Genomic DNA, 15,000 nt, shown 5'->3' with positions numbered 1-15,000 from the left:
GATATTACAAAGTTGAATTCATGTAGTATCATACCATTAGTGTTATTTAATTACAGTGTTAATTACATTTTAGTACCTCTACGTCTACTTATTACAACTCTGCATATAATAGCTGTTCAATGTAGACTGCCTGGTGTGCATGTATTTGATTTAGAGATGTGGGATAGTGTGTGGTGTTTGGTAAGGGAGCCGTGAAAAGGAGTCAGAGTGCTTACCATTAAATGCACGTTTTGTTAAAAACGAAAGTTCGGGAGAAGTGTAATGAAATTTGTCAGGTCTGAATTAACACCTGCACTCTATTCCCTGCTTGTCTGTCATTCGTCTATTTTCTGCGCGTTAAGACAGGCACGTCTACCTACCCACCTGATTCTCATTCTCCATTCTCCATCATTTGACGGATTTGTAAGTGCAATGACAGCTGGCACGCCCTTCAATTATCTACACCGCATTTATTCCCCGTTCACTTGCAAGTCGGAAACTTGCGTTCTCGCTCCTACCCACCATCTGCCCCGATCACCCCCTATCTTCGTCATCTCGATCGTTTTATCCAGGATTCCATCCTTGCGTCTCCTTGGTTCTGCTCACTCTCCCAATAACCGGCCAGGGGGTGTCCGCTCAGAGCTTGCACATATTCGCGGGCGTGGGTATTATCCCGAGCTCTCAGTTGGAGCCCTGTGATCCCAAGCCCAAACATCGTTTTTTAAACATAGCCAACATCGGGCTCGGCAGTAATTTTAGCACCATGGCCAGCGACCTTGCCCAATACGCTATTTTGCTATTTGCTTTTAACTTACGGTCCTCGAGTCCAGTGGTCCAGCTACCCCGTAAAGCACTTTTATGATCGGTTTGCCGCGCCGACAGCGGTTCTCCTGCGAGAAACCCACGATCACGAGAAGCCTGTTCTTCAGCGAGAACAAAGATGTATGCATACATACTAGGCCACTAAATACTAATTTCAGATAGCGCACTTATGAAACCATATTTTAGCTTTAAATATAAAATAGTTTCATATTCATTCTGTATTTCATTCATATGTATACATGTAACAAAAAGTGCTTTATCTCAGTTTCAAGGAAAACATTTTTTGACCTAAACTAACTCTTGTTTAGCATGGCCTAACTTTGGAACGAAAGCACCTTCAAACCTGTGGAAATCTGTGTGTGTCCATATGTCTAAGACCAATAATATTTGGCTGATCAAAAAATGTCGAAAATTGTTTAGAATGCCCAGGAGTTTACAGGATAAATTGCTTGTCTGTAGCAGTGTATGTGTTATGTGTGTTGGACATGTGCTTGTATAAGAGTGTACGTATGTGTATTCATCTATGTCTGTGTGTCTGCATAATGTGGTTGCGTTTGTGTGTGTGTGTGTGCGTGCGTGCCTGCGTGAGTGCGTGTGTGTGTGCGTACCTGCTTGCCTGCATGCGTGCGTGCCTGCGTGCCTGCGTGCCTGCGTGCCTGCGTGCGTGCGTGTCTGTATAAAAGTACATGTGGGAGTGTGTGTCTGTCCATTATCTTTCCTGTGCCCCTGTCAGCACCTGTGATTCATACCTGATGTTTATGGAACAGGGCACGAGGGGAGATAGCAGAGCCGGAAAGAGGGGTGAGACATCCCTATTCCTGTAAACGGAGACAGAGAGAGACAGACAGAGAGAGAGGGAGAGAAACGATAGCCCATGGGTGGTTTGCAGTTGAGGGGTTGGAAGAAGGGAGAAAGGCAAGTTATACTGAAAATGAGTGGTGATGGTAGTGGTGGTGGTGGCTGGGGGTTGCTGGATGCAGGGACAGAGGAGGGGGTAGTTGCAATCCATTATTCACAAGTAGGTGGTGGCGGGCAATGGAGGGGAAGGGAGTGTTGTGGTGAGGGGTGTGTGTGTGTGTGTGTGTGTGTGTGTGTGTGTGTGTGTGTGTGTGTGTGTGTGTGTGTGTGTGTGTGTGTGTGTGTGTGTGTGTGTGTGTGTGTGCTGGGATGGTAGTGGGTGTGGTAACTGGTAAGTGTGTAAGTGCCAAATTCATTTGTTTTCTCTTCACAGTGGCACGCAGCACAGAGCAGAATTGGTTGTCCCACCCATGCATAAAAGCACCAGGGATTGGCATATGTGGTGTGAGCGTGTGTGTGTGTGTGTGTGTGTGTGTGTGTGTGTGTGTGTGTGTGTGTGTGTGTGTGTGTGTGTGTGTGTGTGTGTGTGTGTGTGTGTGTGTGTGTGTGTGTGTGTGTGTGTGTGTGTGTGTGTGTGTGTATGTGTTTGAGGTGAGAGAGAGAGGCAGCTGCTGCAGACAGCCACTCTTTTCCAGGCAGCTGCCCAGGCTCGCCTCAATTATCTCTTCTGATGGCCATGATTGCTTCTGGGAGCCAGCCGAATAGTGGTGTGTGTGTGTGAGACAGAGAGTGAATGAATGAATGAATGGATGGATGGATGGATGGATGGATGGATGGATGGATGGATGGATGGATGGATGGATGGATGGATGGATGGATGAATGAATGAAGGAATATACATTGAGTGAGTGAGTGAGTGATGGAATGAGTGTAAGTGAATTTAGTGTATTTTCCTTGATGTATCCAGACTGTGTGTCAGTAGAGTGCACACTATGTGCGTTATGTGTGTGAGTGCATTTTCAGAATAGAAAATGGGCTACAGCACTGTTGGTGTGTGTGTACGTGTGTGCGCGCGTGTGCGTGCCGCACATAGGTGTAGTTGTGGATGAGGCTGTATAATAGTGTTTGCGTAACCCTATGGATTCTGAAGTATACCAATAATTCCATTGTACTGTGGCTGAAGTACTGTACTCGTGGGTGCTGTGACTGAATAATCTCCATGTGGGGGGGGGGGGTGCATGTACTCTAAGTACACACAGCTATTATCCAAAATAGGATGGATGTGCATTATCCACGGTTAATGCAATAATTCAAGACCTAGCCAGCCACACAACGCACCAGCGACAACCGCCATCAGCATTTCATTAAGGCCTGGGATGCTCTGCTCCGGAATAAGGCCTGATGGCTCATTTTAAACACAGGAGCGTACACACACACACACACACACACACACACACACACACACACACACACACACACACACACACACACACACACACACACACACACACACACACACACACACACACACACACACACACACACACACACACATCATCTATCATGCAGCTGTTGGGATACTGACCTCTATTAGTCTCTGCATATGTCACTGTCTGATCATATGCAACTGTTACACATCTATGTCACTTAAGTGTGTGTGTGTGTGTGTGTGTGTGTGTGTGTGTGTGTGTGTGTGTGTGTGTGTGTGTGTGTGTGTGTGTGTGTGTGTGTGTGTGTGTGTGTGTGTGTGTGTGTGTGTGTGTGTGTGTGTGTGTGGCCTGCCCTTTAAATCTATCCGTGTGTGTGTGGCTGTGTCAGTATGCGTACTTGACTGTGTGCAGTGTAGCAATTTGGCTGTATGTTTTGATATACACCATTACAATTTCTCTACATATCTCTTTCTGAATAAAAGCCAGCACAGATGTACTGAGCAAAAAAACAGACGTTGAACGAACATGAAAGAACACCTCAACGTGGCAGACATCGTGCCTTACTGAGACAGCAGGACCTGCCTGCTCTGATCTCGATTAGTCGTTTGTTTGACATGTTTGTGTGTGTATGTGTGTGTGTGTGTGGGTGTGTGTTTGTGTGTGTGTGTTTGTGTGTGTGTGTATGCCCACGTCTGTTTGCGTGCATGCGTGTGTGCATACACTCGCCTCCAAAAGAGTTGTCGCCTATCCATCTGTTTGGAATAACAGCTAATAACCTGACTTTCAATTAATCACTTGGCTTCAGAAGTCACTCATATGAAAGCTACAACCCTCCCAAATGAAAATGTATGTACAAAAATAAATTTCATGCACCAACGAAAGATTGACCCTTTATTGAACACAGACAGGGCAGATTTTCACAAGACAAAAGTTTTGTCGCCTATCGAACATAATGTGAAAATGAGCAGATAAGTCACTTCAAAACACTTCAAATAGGCAGATTGGGCGTCATACTTAATCACTGAATCACTCTCACCTCTCCAGAAAATCAACTTTGGCCTTAGGTGTATGTTTAGGGTCATTGTAATCATGGAAAGCAACACAATGAAAATCAATGGAGTTCAATGAGAGATGGTGACATATTCACTATTCGTAGAGCAATACATGTTTAACTTCATGATTTAATCAATGATAAAAGCCCTCAAACACCTGCAGCATGCATGCAGCTCCTCATAAGAGCTGTATCTGTACCATGTTTCACTTTATGCACCATTTCTCTTTTTCCATATTTTTCATCTCCAACACCATATAGTTTTGATGCTATCAGTTCTAAAATGGTTGATCTTGGGATCTTGACTTCAGAGTATGAGTCCCATTAGCCTTAATTTTTGTCAGAATTAGGCCTGACATACTCTTGCCTGGCTTTTTTGAGACAGGCCAGTGGGAGAGACTTCTTTGGTGTTAAAGGTGAAGAATTTGGAAAAAATACATGGTGCCTAAAGTCAAACATGGGAGGGATACAGCTCTTATGTGGAGCTGCATGCATGCTGCTGGTGTGTGAGGGCTTTTATCATTGATTACATCATGAAGTTAAAAATGTATTGCTCTACGAATAGCACATATGTCACCATCTCTCATTGAACTCCATTGATTTTCATTGTGTTTCTTTCCATGATTACAATGACCCTAAACATACACCTAAGGCCAAAGTTGATTTTCTGGAGAGGTGTGTGTGAATCAGTGATTAAGTATGACACCCGATCTGCGCATTTGAAGTGTTTTGAAGTGACTTATCTGCTCATTTTCACATATATGTTCGATAGGCGACAAAACTTTCGTCTTGTCAAAATCTGCCCTGTCTGTGTTCATTAAAGGGTCAATCTTTCTTTGGTGCATGAAATGTATTTTTGTACATACATTTTCATTCGAGAGAGTTGTAGCTTTCATATGAGTGACTTCTGAAGCCAACTGATTAATAGAAAGTCAGGTTATTAGCTGTTATTCCAAACAGATGGGTAGGCGACAACTCTTTTGGAGGCGAGTGTGCATATTTCCGTACGTGTGTGCAAGGGTGTGTTTCTATATGTGTGTCCTAGTGCTTTACAGAGTGCTCTGATTAGATGTTACTTTGACTTGATGTGTGCCTGTGTGTGCGTATGTTTGTGTGTGAGGACTGGAGCTATACTTTACCAAGACAGCAGGACCAGTTTGTTCTGATCTAGTTTAGTCTTGTGCTGTGACGTGTTTTGAAGAAACTCAGTCTGAGTCGGTTTGGGTGGTGTGTGCGTGTGCGTGTACGTGTGCGTGTCCGTGTCCGTGTCCGTGTGCATGCGTGCGGTCGACGTGTTTTGAGCAAACTGGGTTTGACTAGTGGGCTCCTGAGCCGTGCTGTGCCAGCCGGTCCTTGTGACAGGAGAACAGGTGTTCCCCTCTCCCTGTGCCTCCCCAACCATCACAGCCCTGTGCGCGCATGTGTGTGTGTGCGTGCGTGCATAAATGTGTGTGTGTGTGTGTGTGTCTGGTTGACTAAGCGGGTGACTGTGCCATCCAGTCCAGCAGTGTTTTTGTCTTTCTCTATCTCTCCCTGCTGTCACTTCTCAGAACTGGGCTCTGAAAGCAGTTCAGACAGTTCAGTGCGCGTATGTGTGTTTGCGTGCGCGCGTGTGTGTGTGCGCGCATGTGTATGCGTGGCAGGTGAATACCATTTCTGCCACCACAGCTGCATCCAGCAAAGCCTAGCATGGAGCCAGCCACACACACACACACACACACACACACACACACACACACACACACACACACACACACACAGTCACACACACACACACACACACACACACAGTCACACACACACACACACACACACACACACACACACACACACACACACACACACACACACACACACACACACACACACACACACACACACACACACACACACACCAGCCCAGCACGGAGCCTCACACCAGTGCCACCAGTCTCTGCCCAGACCCATCCTGAATACAAAACAGCAGCATTTCAACTTTGCTTTGTTTTTGTGTGTGTGTGTGCGCACAGCCATACTACTGAGGGGTTGTGTGTGTAGATGCTTCATAGCAAAGATAAAATACATCTGCTCACATACAGTATAACTTTACATACAATATAAAATATAGTATACAATAAAGAAATAAGTTTATTCCCGTTTTTATATAGACACAACCAGGGCTGTGGTCAAATTAGAGGTGGGTAAACTATGAATTTTTTGATCAGACAGACCGTGACGTGACGCGACGCAACGCAACGCAACGCAACGCGACACAGCACAAAGCGACGCAAAGCAGCACTCCAAGGCCTTTCACTTACTTGCAGATTTTGCATCCAAGATATTCACCATTGACAATAAGCCAAGGGTTATCTTTTTTAAACCGTATGTGTTGTTTTTCTGTCCAGATACTGGGATGGCATCTGCTCTCTCTTTCTCCTCTAACTGTGTCTTCAGTCTCAGATTCTGTATCTCTACTTCAGACTCTCCACTCTCCATCTCTCCTGTCCCTGTTTCTTCTCTTACTCCTCTCGCACTACCTGTTTATTCATCTCCTATTTCATCTTTCTCTGTTTCCTCATTCTCTGTTGGTCCTCTTTCATTTCCTACTCTTTCCTCTTCTATCTCTATCTGATCTCCTGGTGTTTCTCTTCTCCCTGTGATCTCTGCCTCATTGCCTGTACCATCACTGCCTGAAAAAAGTAGAATTTAAGAGTTGTGGGGCTGAGAACACCAGTTAAGCAGCCTGCCAATTACACTGACAACATAAGTTAAAGGATCCCTCATGTAGGCTATAATTACCTATGTCAGCATTAATAGCCTATACAGCATGTTTTTTGTTTTATTGTTTTATATTTAGAAAATATAAGATTGCTAATTTAGTTTTACACGTGCCAATTCAATGGTTGTTTTAAAAAAAATCATATATAAGCCATCATATAAATCGTATTTTTGCAGTATTTAGAATGACAATTGACTTTTAATTTGATTTGCTATTCTCATTTCAACTTGAAGCATGACAACGTCTCGTGCTGCAAAATTATTTGCATTAGCTAATCTGAAAGCTCGTTCTGTCATTGCCATAATTCGTGAAGTCAAACTTATTTATAAAGCACATTTAACGACTCATGTAAATTGATCTCTGTCAGTCTTACTTTGTACTTGAGGCCTTTTGCTGGCATCTGCGGAAGTGGAAGCACTAGATGGTCTCTCCTAATATCCATGATGATTAACTTTGAACAGGTAGGCAGCAGGCAGGCAACTACACAACGTGTATGTGTTTACATATTCCCTGGATCCTGATTGGTGTCGCCGCCGCAGCCGAAAGGCACTGATTGGAAGATCACATAGGCCCTACCCGAATACAGAGCAGATGAAAATGATTCCTACTAAAGCGTTAAGTATGTTCAAAAATATTTTTTAAATGACACCAAATTTATTTTGGATTATTCTAACGGCAGATCACAAGGCGCAGGGAACTTTGACGTGCGTAATTGCCATTAAGAGCTGCGTAAATGCTATTTAGAGCTGGGTTAACGCTATTTAGAGGTGGGTAAACGCTATTCCCTAAATTCCAGAGGTGCGTAAACGGCGTTTACGTGCGTTTACCCTCCACTACAGCCCTGGACACAACAGTTTCAAGGGCATCTTCATGCTATGTACAGGCCAGATGTTTGTTTGTTTGCGATAGTGAACAGTCCAGATGCCCATATCTCTCTTCTCTCATTTCTTTCTTTCTTTCTTTCTCCTTCTTTATCATTTCTCTGTCCCTCCCTGTTCTCATCCTTCTCTTTCAGCACCTTGGCATGAAACCAGTGACATCAATTGAATTGGCCGGCGAAGCCACCAAGTGGTTGGAAATGGGTTGTTAGTCATGGGCCCAGGGAGATTTTGTCCCAGGCCCGTTCTGCCCTACAAACGCAAACTGCAGTAACTAAATATTTTGCCAAAATTGAGTTTAGACTTAAAAGTGGTCTATATTACACCTCTTGTATCTTGTGACAAAGTCTTATTGTCCAAATGTGTCCCGTTTTAGAGATACTGTTATGAAAATTTGCAGTAGCTAGAATATCTACCCTAATATCAAGGCTTTGAAGGCATTTTTCTCAGCATCAGTGTTGGCGTAGTTACTGCTCTTTGCCTTTGCAGGGCAGTGTTGTACGTGAAGATTTTCCCTGAGCCTGGCCCAGACTACCAGCATCCATCCCAAAGCTTTCAGCGCATTTACTGTATGTAGAACAGAAGAACTGAGACCTGGACCTCTCCCCCAGTAACATGCATCCCCCCTCACTCACACCAAGCAGCCACATCAACAAGCAATCCACAACCAATCAAAAAAGCAATCTGACTTCGACTCCACCGCTTCACGTCCAGTTGGGAGCCTCCATGGATGGAACTACTACTACTATGCAGCCATATTTATGATGATCTGGGGCCTCCTGCTGGGACCGTGTCTTTGTGTATATGACTTTGTATTCCGCATGCGATCCTCTGGTGGGTATGCTTTGTAAGATGTGCTGTTGTAGGCCTTCTGTGTGCATGATTGTGTGTAGACCTTCGAGGCCAGAAAATGGCTGAACAAGCTGTTGACATTGTGATTGGTTTTGTTTGTGCGGCGTGTGTGTGTTTGTGTGTCGGTGTGTGTGCACGTGCAGGTGCATGCGTGTATATGGGTGCATGTTTGTGAGTCTGTCTTTGAGTGTGTATGTGTGTTTGCTTGAGTGTGTGTGCAGAACGCAGACGTTGGTGTGTATTTGTGTATGTGTACTTGTGTGTCGTGTCGACTGGACTGTATGTCCGTGTGTCTGCCTGTGTTGCACACCCGTTGCTTGCCTAATGAGGTGGATGCAGAGGGTGTGGGGAGTGTGTAGCTTGTGTGTGTCTTTGTTATGATGGGTGTGTAGCGTGTGTCTTTGTTATGATGGGTGTGTAGCGTGTGTCTTTGTTATGATGGGTGTGTAGTGTGTGTCTTTCTTATGGGTGTGTGTGTGTGTGTCTATGGTAGGGGGGGGGAGGGTGGCTCCTCAGCCCCTACTCTCCACAGCTCCACTCTCCCTGGGGAACCCTCACACACTCAATAATTGAATCAAGCACACATGCTCCCTCCCCATGCTTGTGTGTGTGTGTGTGTGTGTGTGTGTGTGTGTGTGTGTGTGTGTGTGTGTGTGTGTGTGTGTGTGTGTGTGTGTGTGTGTGTGTGTGTGTGTGTGTGTGTGTGTGTGTGTGTGTGTGTGTGTGCAATGCAGCTCTTTGATGCCTTTGTCCCACTCAGCAGCAGCACCGGCAGCACCATGGACAGAGCCCAGGGGCCTTAGGGTTGCAACTAGTTGCATGCTTCAAGTCAGGAAAGGCATTCAGCTTTAAACAGACACACACAGACACACACAGACACACACAGACACACACACACACACACACACACACACACACACACACACACACACACACACACACACACACACACACACACACACACACACACACACACACACACACACACACACACACACAATACTACTACATACATCCAGTGCATGGGGTATGGGTGACCATATGCCATAGGTGTGGTCACAGAGTTTGCTTACCTTTCGGAGTAAAATATATTTTTATTTATATATTATTTATATATTATATATATATTTCTTCTCTGTCTCTCTCTCTCTCTCTCTCTCTCTCTCTCTCTCTCTCTCTCTCTCTCTCTCTCTCTCTCTCTCTCTCTCTCTCTCTCTCTCTCTCTCTCTCTCTCTCTCTCTCTCTCTATGTAAATGGTTACATCCTGTGATCTATAGAGGTTGTGAATGTGTTTGGTGTTGGTGTGCATGGATGAATGTGTCCATGCCAGTGACGTGCTGGTGTGTGTTCAGATCAATAGCTCAGCCTGTTGTGTAAGGGAAGTGCAGTCCAATGGAAAATAGCATACCAATCACACGCTGATGGACGGACAGTCTGCACCAGTGTTTATCTGTCTGACCGCATGGGTCACACAGCGTGTGTGTGTGTGTGTGTGTGTGTCATGTGTTTGTCTTGTGTTTGTCGTCAATATGCAGCAATTGAGCATGTGAAGCAAATAGCCATGAAAAGATATATCGTCTCTGTCTTTCTGTGTGTATGCACGCTTCTTGTGCTTCTGTAAGTGTGTTGTGCATTCACACTCGTGTGTTGCGTGCCTGCGTGCCTGCGTGCCTGCGTGCCTGCGTGCCTGCCTGCGTATGCACCCATATGTCTGTGTGTGTGCACAGCTTAGTGAGCTTGTCTGTCCCCTTATTGACTTAGCCAGTGCTTGGGTTAGAAACAACATGCTGAATAACCAAAATGCACACATTCTCATCTTCTACCCCCCCCCCCCCCCACACACACACACACACACACACACACACACACACACACACATACACACATTATCCAATACATACATCATTGATTCTTGAGAATATGGCTAAAAACAGGTTTTAATTTTGAAAGAAAAAAAGTAGTTCAAATCCAAAATATAGAGGTTTATTATCATAAACGGAGGTCTTGACTGTGCTGCAATGTAGCAGAACAACCTCCCTATATTTTACTTTTGTCATAAAATACTTTTTAATTTCTTGTATTTGTCAACACGGTTAGAAAGGATAATAATAATTATAATGTCATATTATTTATACAAAAGTGACGGTGGGAACATGTTATTGAGACTGTAGCGGTGCTCAAACCAATTAACACATTTAAGAGAAAGTAATAAACTTATAGGAGCTTCAGTGATGGTGATGTATGCAGTAGAGCTGATTGTTTGAATTTAATGGTGGTGAGGAATAAGTGGGACATATATTGAGCAATCAGAAAATAATGGTAAATATTGTTCTATACTCACTACAGTTCTGTAGAAGTATTTCAATATCTTCTTCCATGTAATGACGATATAATTCAATTCCATCAATGATTTTTTCTTCAATTGAAATGATTATGTCTGTGCTTAGGACATCATGTTTTATAGAAGATGGGCAAGTTTACTCTAATTAAATATAATAAAATTACAATGAAAACTTTCAAATGAACATTTGTGCAACAGATGATCTACAGATCCCTTGATCGTTACCTAGATTTCCTTTGTTCATGAAAATGTAATTCATACTCAAATCCATACCTAAAAAATGACTTCATGCATGCCAGCCAGTGAACCCCATTCACAGTGAAACAGAAGTGTGCATGCATGTGGAGGAGAGAGAGAGAGAGAGAGAGAGAGAGAGAGAGAGAGAGAGAGAGAGAGAGAGAGAGAGAGAGAGAGAGAGAGAGAGAGAGAGAGAGAGAGAGAGAGAGAGATCTATGGCACTATGGTAATTGTCATTCTGCAGGCCTCCACTAATTAGATTGGCCTCCAGATGCCGCAGTAATTGATGGAGGCAGTACGTCTTTATGATGGAGAAACCTCAGAGTCAGCATTAACCCTCCTCACTCTTTTTGTTTTTGTCTTTCTCCCTCTCTTTCTCTTTCTACCATCCTCTGCCTCTCTTTCTCTTTCTGTTTCTGTCCTTTTCCATCACCCTGTCCCTGTCTTTGTCCTTGTGCGCATGTGTGTGTGTTCTCTCTCTCTCTCTCTCTCTCTCTCTCTCTCTCTCGTCTTCCACATGCTTTCTCAAATATGTAAAATTGTAATTCTTCAAATTATTTTTTTTGTATTTTATTCATTATAAACCATTCGGTTTTAGTCATTACTTTTATGCATAATGCTACAATAGCACACTGTCTGTCTTACACAGTGTCTGTGTGTGTTAATTTTTGACAGCTTTGGCGTACTGGTACAGTAGGTAAGCATCACCACAATTAACATCCTATTCCCAAGTACAGCAGTCATGAACCGCTGCAATAGATTGTTATTCTTAACGAGTTCGTTAGGCTCATTAGGAGCCTGTCAGAAAGAGAGGCCTTTAGGGAGAGAAAGAGTGCACTGCATTAGGAGACTGTCAAAGAGAGACCTTTTTATAAAAAGAAGAGCTTCTTGGCTGTGTCCTCCTGCCCCTCCCTCCCGGCTCGTTGACCCCCTGGCACACTGCACTCGTATCGGGGTCTGTAGACTCTGTACGGTAATGATGGCCATGCGAGAAGGATCCAGTGTTGCCAGATTGGGCGGTTACCCACCCAATTGGTTTGCTTGGGATGGCTGTCTGCGGGTAAAAACGGGAAAAAATTTCAGTTTTTTTCTGCAGTTTTGTGCCCATAGAAACCAATGCAATTTGTTGAAATTGGGCGGAATTTAGCGCATTTCGGTTTTTGAGAACCGTTTGGGCGGGATTTGATCAGACACATCGGGCAACACTGGAAGGATCAGTAGTACAAGAAGCATCATGCATCCTCCCCTAATGGCATTACAGCGCTGGGCTGGAAAACCATTTGCAGTCTGCAGTCAGTGGATGCTCCTCTCGCATGGGCTGGAAAACCATTTGCAGTGTGCAGTGGCTACTACTTGCTGTCTTGAGGGATGGATTGGATGTGGGCAGGGCGGGGTTAGAGTTGAATTGAGGTGGAATGGGGGCTTTGTGTGTGTGTGTGTGTGTGTGCGTGTGCGTGTGCGTGTGGGTGGGGGTGTGCGTGTGCGTGTGTGTGTGCGTGCGTGCGTTTATTCGTACACATGGAAATACTACACGAGGGGAGTCCAGTGGGGCTGCGCTGCACTGCTGCTCTGTAAGACTGCAAAGGTGGTAATTCTCCACTCTCTCAGGAGGGGCAATTAAAATGGCACGACCCTGCTGCCTGTGGACGGGGCTTTCAATTCAAGGTTACAGGGAGGGCACACCAGTGCAGAACGGGCCAGTGTGATGGGGTATTTCAGTCACATCCGCATCCAGTGGGAGTCACTAAGGGCCACCCCAGCCCCCCCTCTGCCTTCATGCCTTATCTCAATACAGTGGTGCTTAGTGGCCTGTCTCTCTCACACTCCATCTCCATATCTCCATCTCCCTCCATTTATCCTCTGTGACTATTGTACAGCCTCTCTCTTTCTTTCTTTCTCTCTCTCTCTCTCTCTCTCGCTCTCTCATGCTCACTCTCATGCTCACTCTCATTTTGAATGCACAACAATGGTGTTCTTTGTCAGAATGGCCACTTACATGCAGTGTTACGCAGAGAGAACAATAAAATGGCTCATTGGAAAAATAAACCCTCAGTCAATCTCTCTCTCTCTCTCTCTCTCTCTCTCTCTCTCTCTCTCTCTGTCTCTCTCTCTCTCAGTCTCCCTCTCAGTCTCCATTTCATATCATGTAATCCAATATCTGAAATGGCCCTTTGCCTCAGTTTTATGTTGCCTTAACTGATGGTTATGGTAATTGTGTGTGTGTGTGTGTGTGCGTGTGCGTGTGCGTGTGTGCGTATGTTTGTGTGTGTGTGTGTGTGCGCGCGTGCGTGCTTGCATTCATGTGTGTGTGTGTGTGCATATGTGTGTGTGTGTGTGTGTGTGTGTGTGTGTGTGTGTGTGTGTGCGTGCGTCTGTGCGTGTGTGTTTTGTGTGTACGTGTGTAGCGTCCAGATTCAGTCTTGGCTGAGATGGACAACAGCCTCCTTCCGTGTTTGGATCCAGAGCAGCAGCAGCAGCAGCAGCAGCAGCAGGGTGAGCTGCACTCTTCCATGGGTGCCCTCCAACCCCTCCACCCAGACATCCAGCAGAAGCCAGAGCTGGAGCCAGGCACTGGCCTTCAAGGTAGACTACTGAATGTGATTTTAGTCCTTTGTTTTCAAATTGTTTGCTGCCCGTCCTCAGATTTGATCTTTCCATGAATATTTACTAAGAGATACTGTAAATTCATATTTACTGGTCTGACCAAGGTTTGCTGCTTAAGTAGTCTGTCACTGGAAATTCAAAATGGAAGACATGGAGTGTGTAAGGTGTAATTTTCCCAGTCATAATGAATACTTAGAAATTAATGGAGGTGGTAAATATTCATTCAAATATATCATTCGTGAATGGGCAGTATATATTATGGAAATAAACTACTAAAAAATGAAATACCCCCCACATGCCAGACCTTCACCTGACAAAAACCCACCTTACAGATTCACATATATCAGACTCCCACCTCCTGGACCCTGACCCTAAAGACTCCTGCCTTACCGATACAGAGGAAGAGCCAGGGGTGAGTTAGTGCTTCTTATACATACACACACACAAACAGACAGATACACACACGCGTGCATGCACACTCAGACACTCAGACGTAGCCAGACAGACAGACAAACAGACACACGCACACACACACACTGCAATCACATGCACAAATGCACATGCATAATACAAATGAACAAATACACATGCACCCCAAAGTGTGCACTCTCATAGTCCTTCTCTCTCTTTGTTTCACGATGTGCTTTCATGCGGATAAGCGCATAATTTACTGCCTATTGGTTCGTAATCAGTTGTAATGTCGGTGCTATTGAATACTAATCTGATCACCCACATTAAGGAGTATTCATTATTTTTACATGTGTACATACTCCATAATTTGCATGGCAATTATGCCACAGCTTTTTTTTCTTTTCAAACAGCACGTTTCATATAGAGGAATTATGTCACTATTGATCATGGATACAACTGCCAGAGCCCTTTAGATTGGTAGAAGATCAATAATGTCAGCGCGTACAAATTTCTAATTCATCAACTCTGCTTATTTGCTATTGATTTACTTTCAGGTTTGCTTGAAAAGAATCTGATTAGCTTTTTCTCAAGTCAGCCATACATACACTCCAGCAGTGGCACACATGTGCCTGCTCCATCTTTTCTTTTCCCTTTTGTGTTTCCGTTGTTTTGCTTAATGGAACCCTGAGGGTTCTGGAATCTGGTTTAGAATTCCAATGCTGTGTTCTAGAATTCTATTGACGCACCTCCTGAAGCCATCCCTCTAGCTTTAGTTTTCGTTTCATCTACTTGTAAACAAAGAAAGCATGGCATCTAATGAGGGTTGAGCCTGTTCTTAA

General features: G+C 44.5%; 1 protein-coding gene across 1 annotated transcript in view; it reads left to right on the top strand.

Moving 5' to 3' along the window:
- Positions 1-15,000, top strand: part of LOC134448085 (coiled-coil domain-containing protein 33-like) — a 130,851-nt gene that overhangs the window by 110,367 nt on the left and 5,484 nt on the right. Inside the window, exon 14 of the mRNA XM_063197843.1 lies at positions 13,552-13,729. Coding sequence (XP_063053913.1) covers positions 13,552-13,729 — 178 coding nt within the window. The remainder of the gene's footprint in view (positions 1-13,551; positions 13,730-15,000) is intronic.

This window comes from Engraulis encrasicolus, chromosome 4, assembly GCF_034702125.1.
Source record: "Engraulis encrasicolus isolate BLACKSEA-1 chromosome 4, IST_EnEncr_1.0, whole genome shotgun sequence".
NCBI classification, from domain to species: domain Eukaryota; kingdom Metazoa; phylum Chordata; class Actinopteri; order Clupeiformes; family Engraulidae; genus Engraulis; species Engraulis encrasicolus.
The sequence above is the reverse complement of the archived record's forward strand: the minus strand, read 5'-3'. Positions and strand labels throughout refer to the sequence as shown.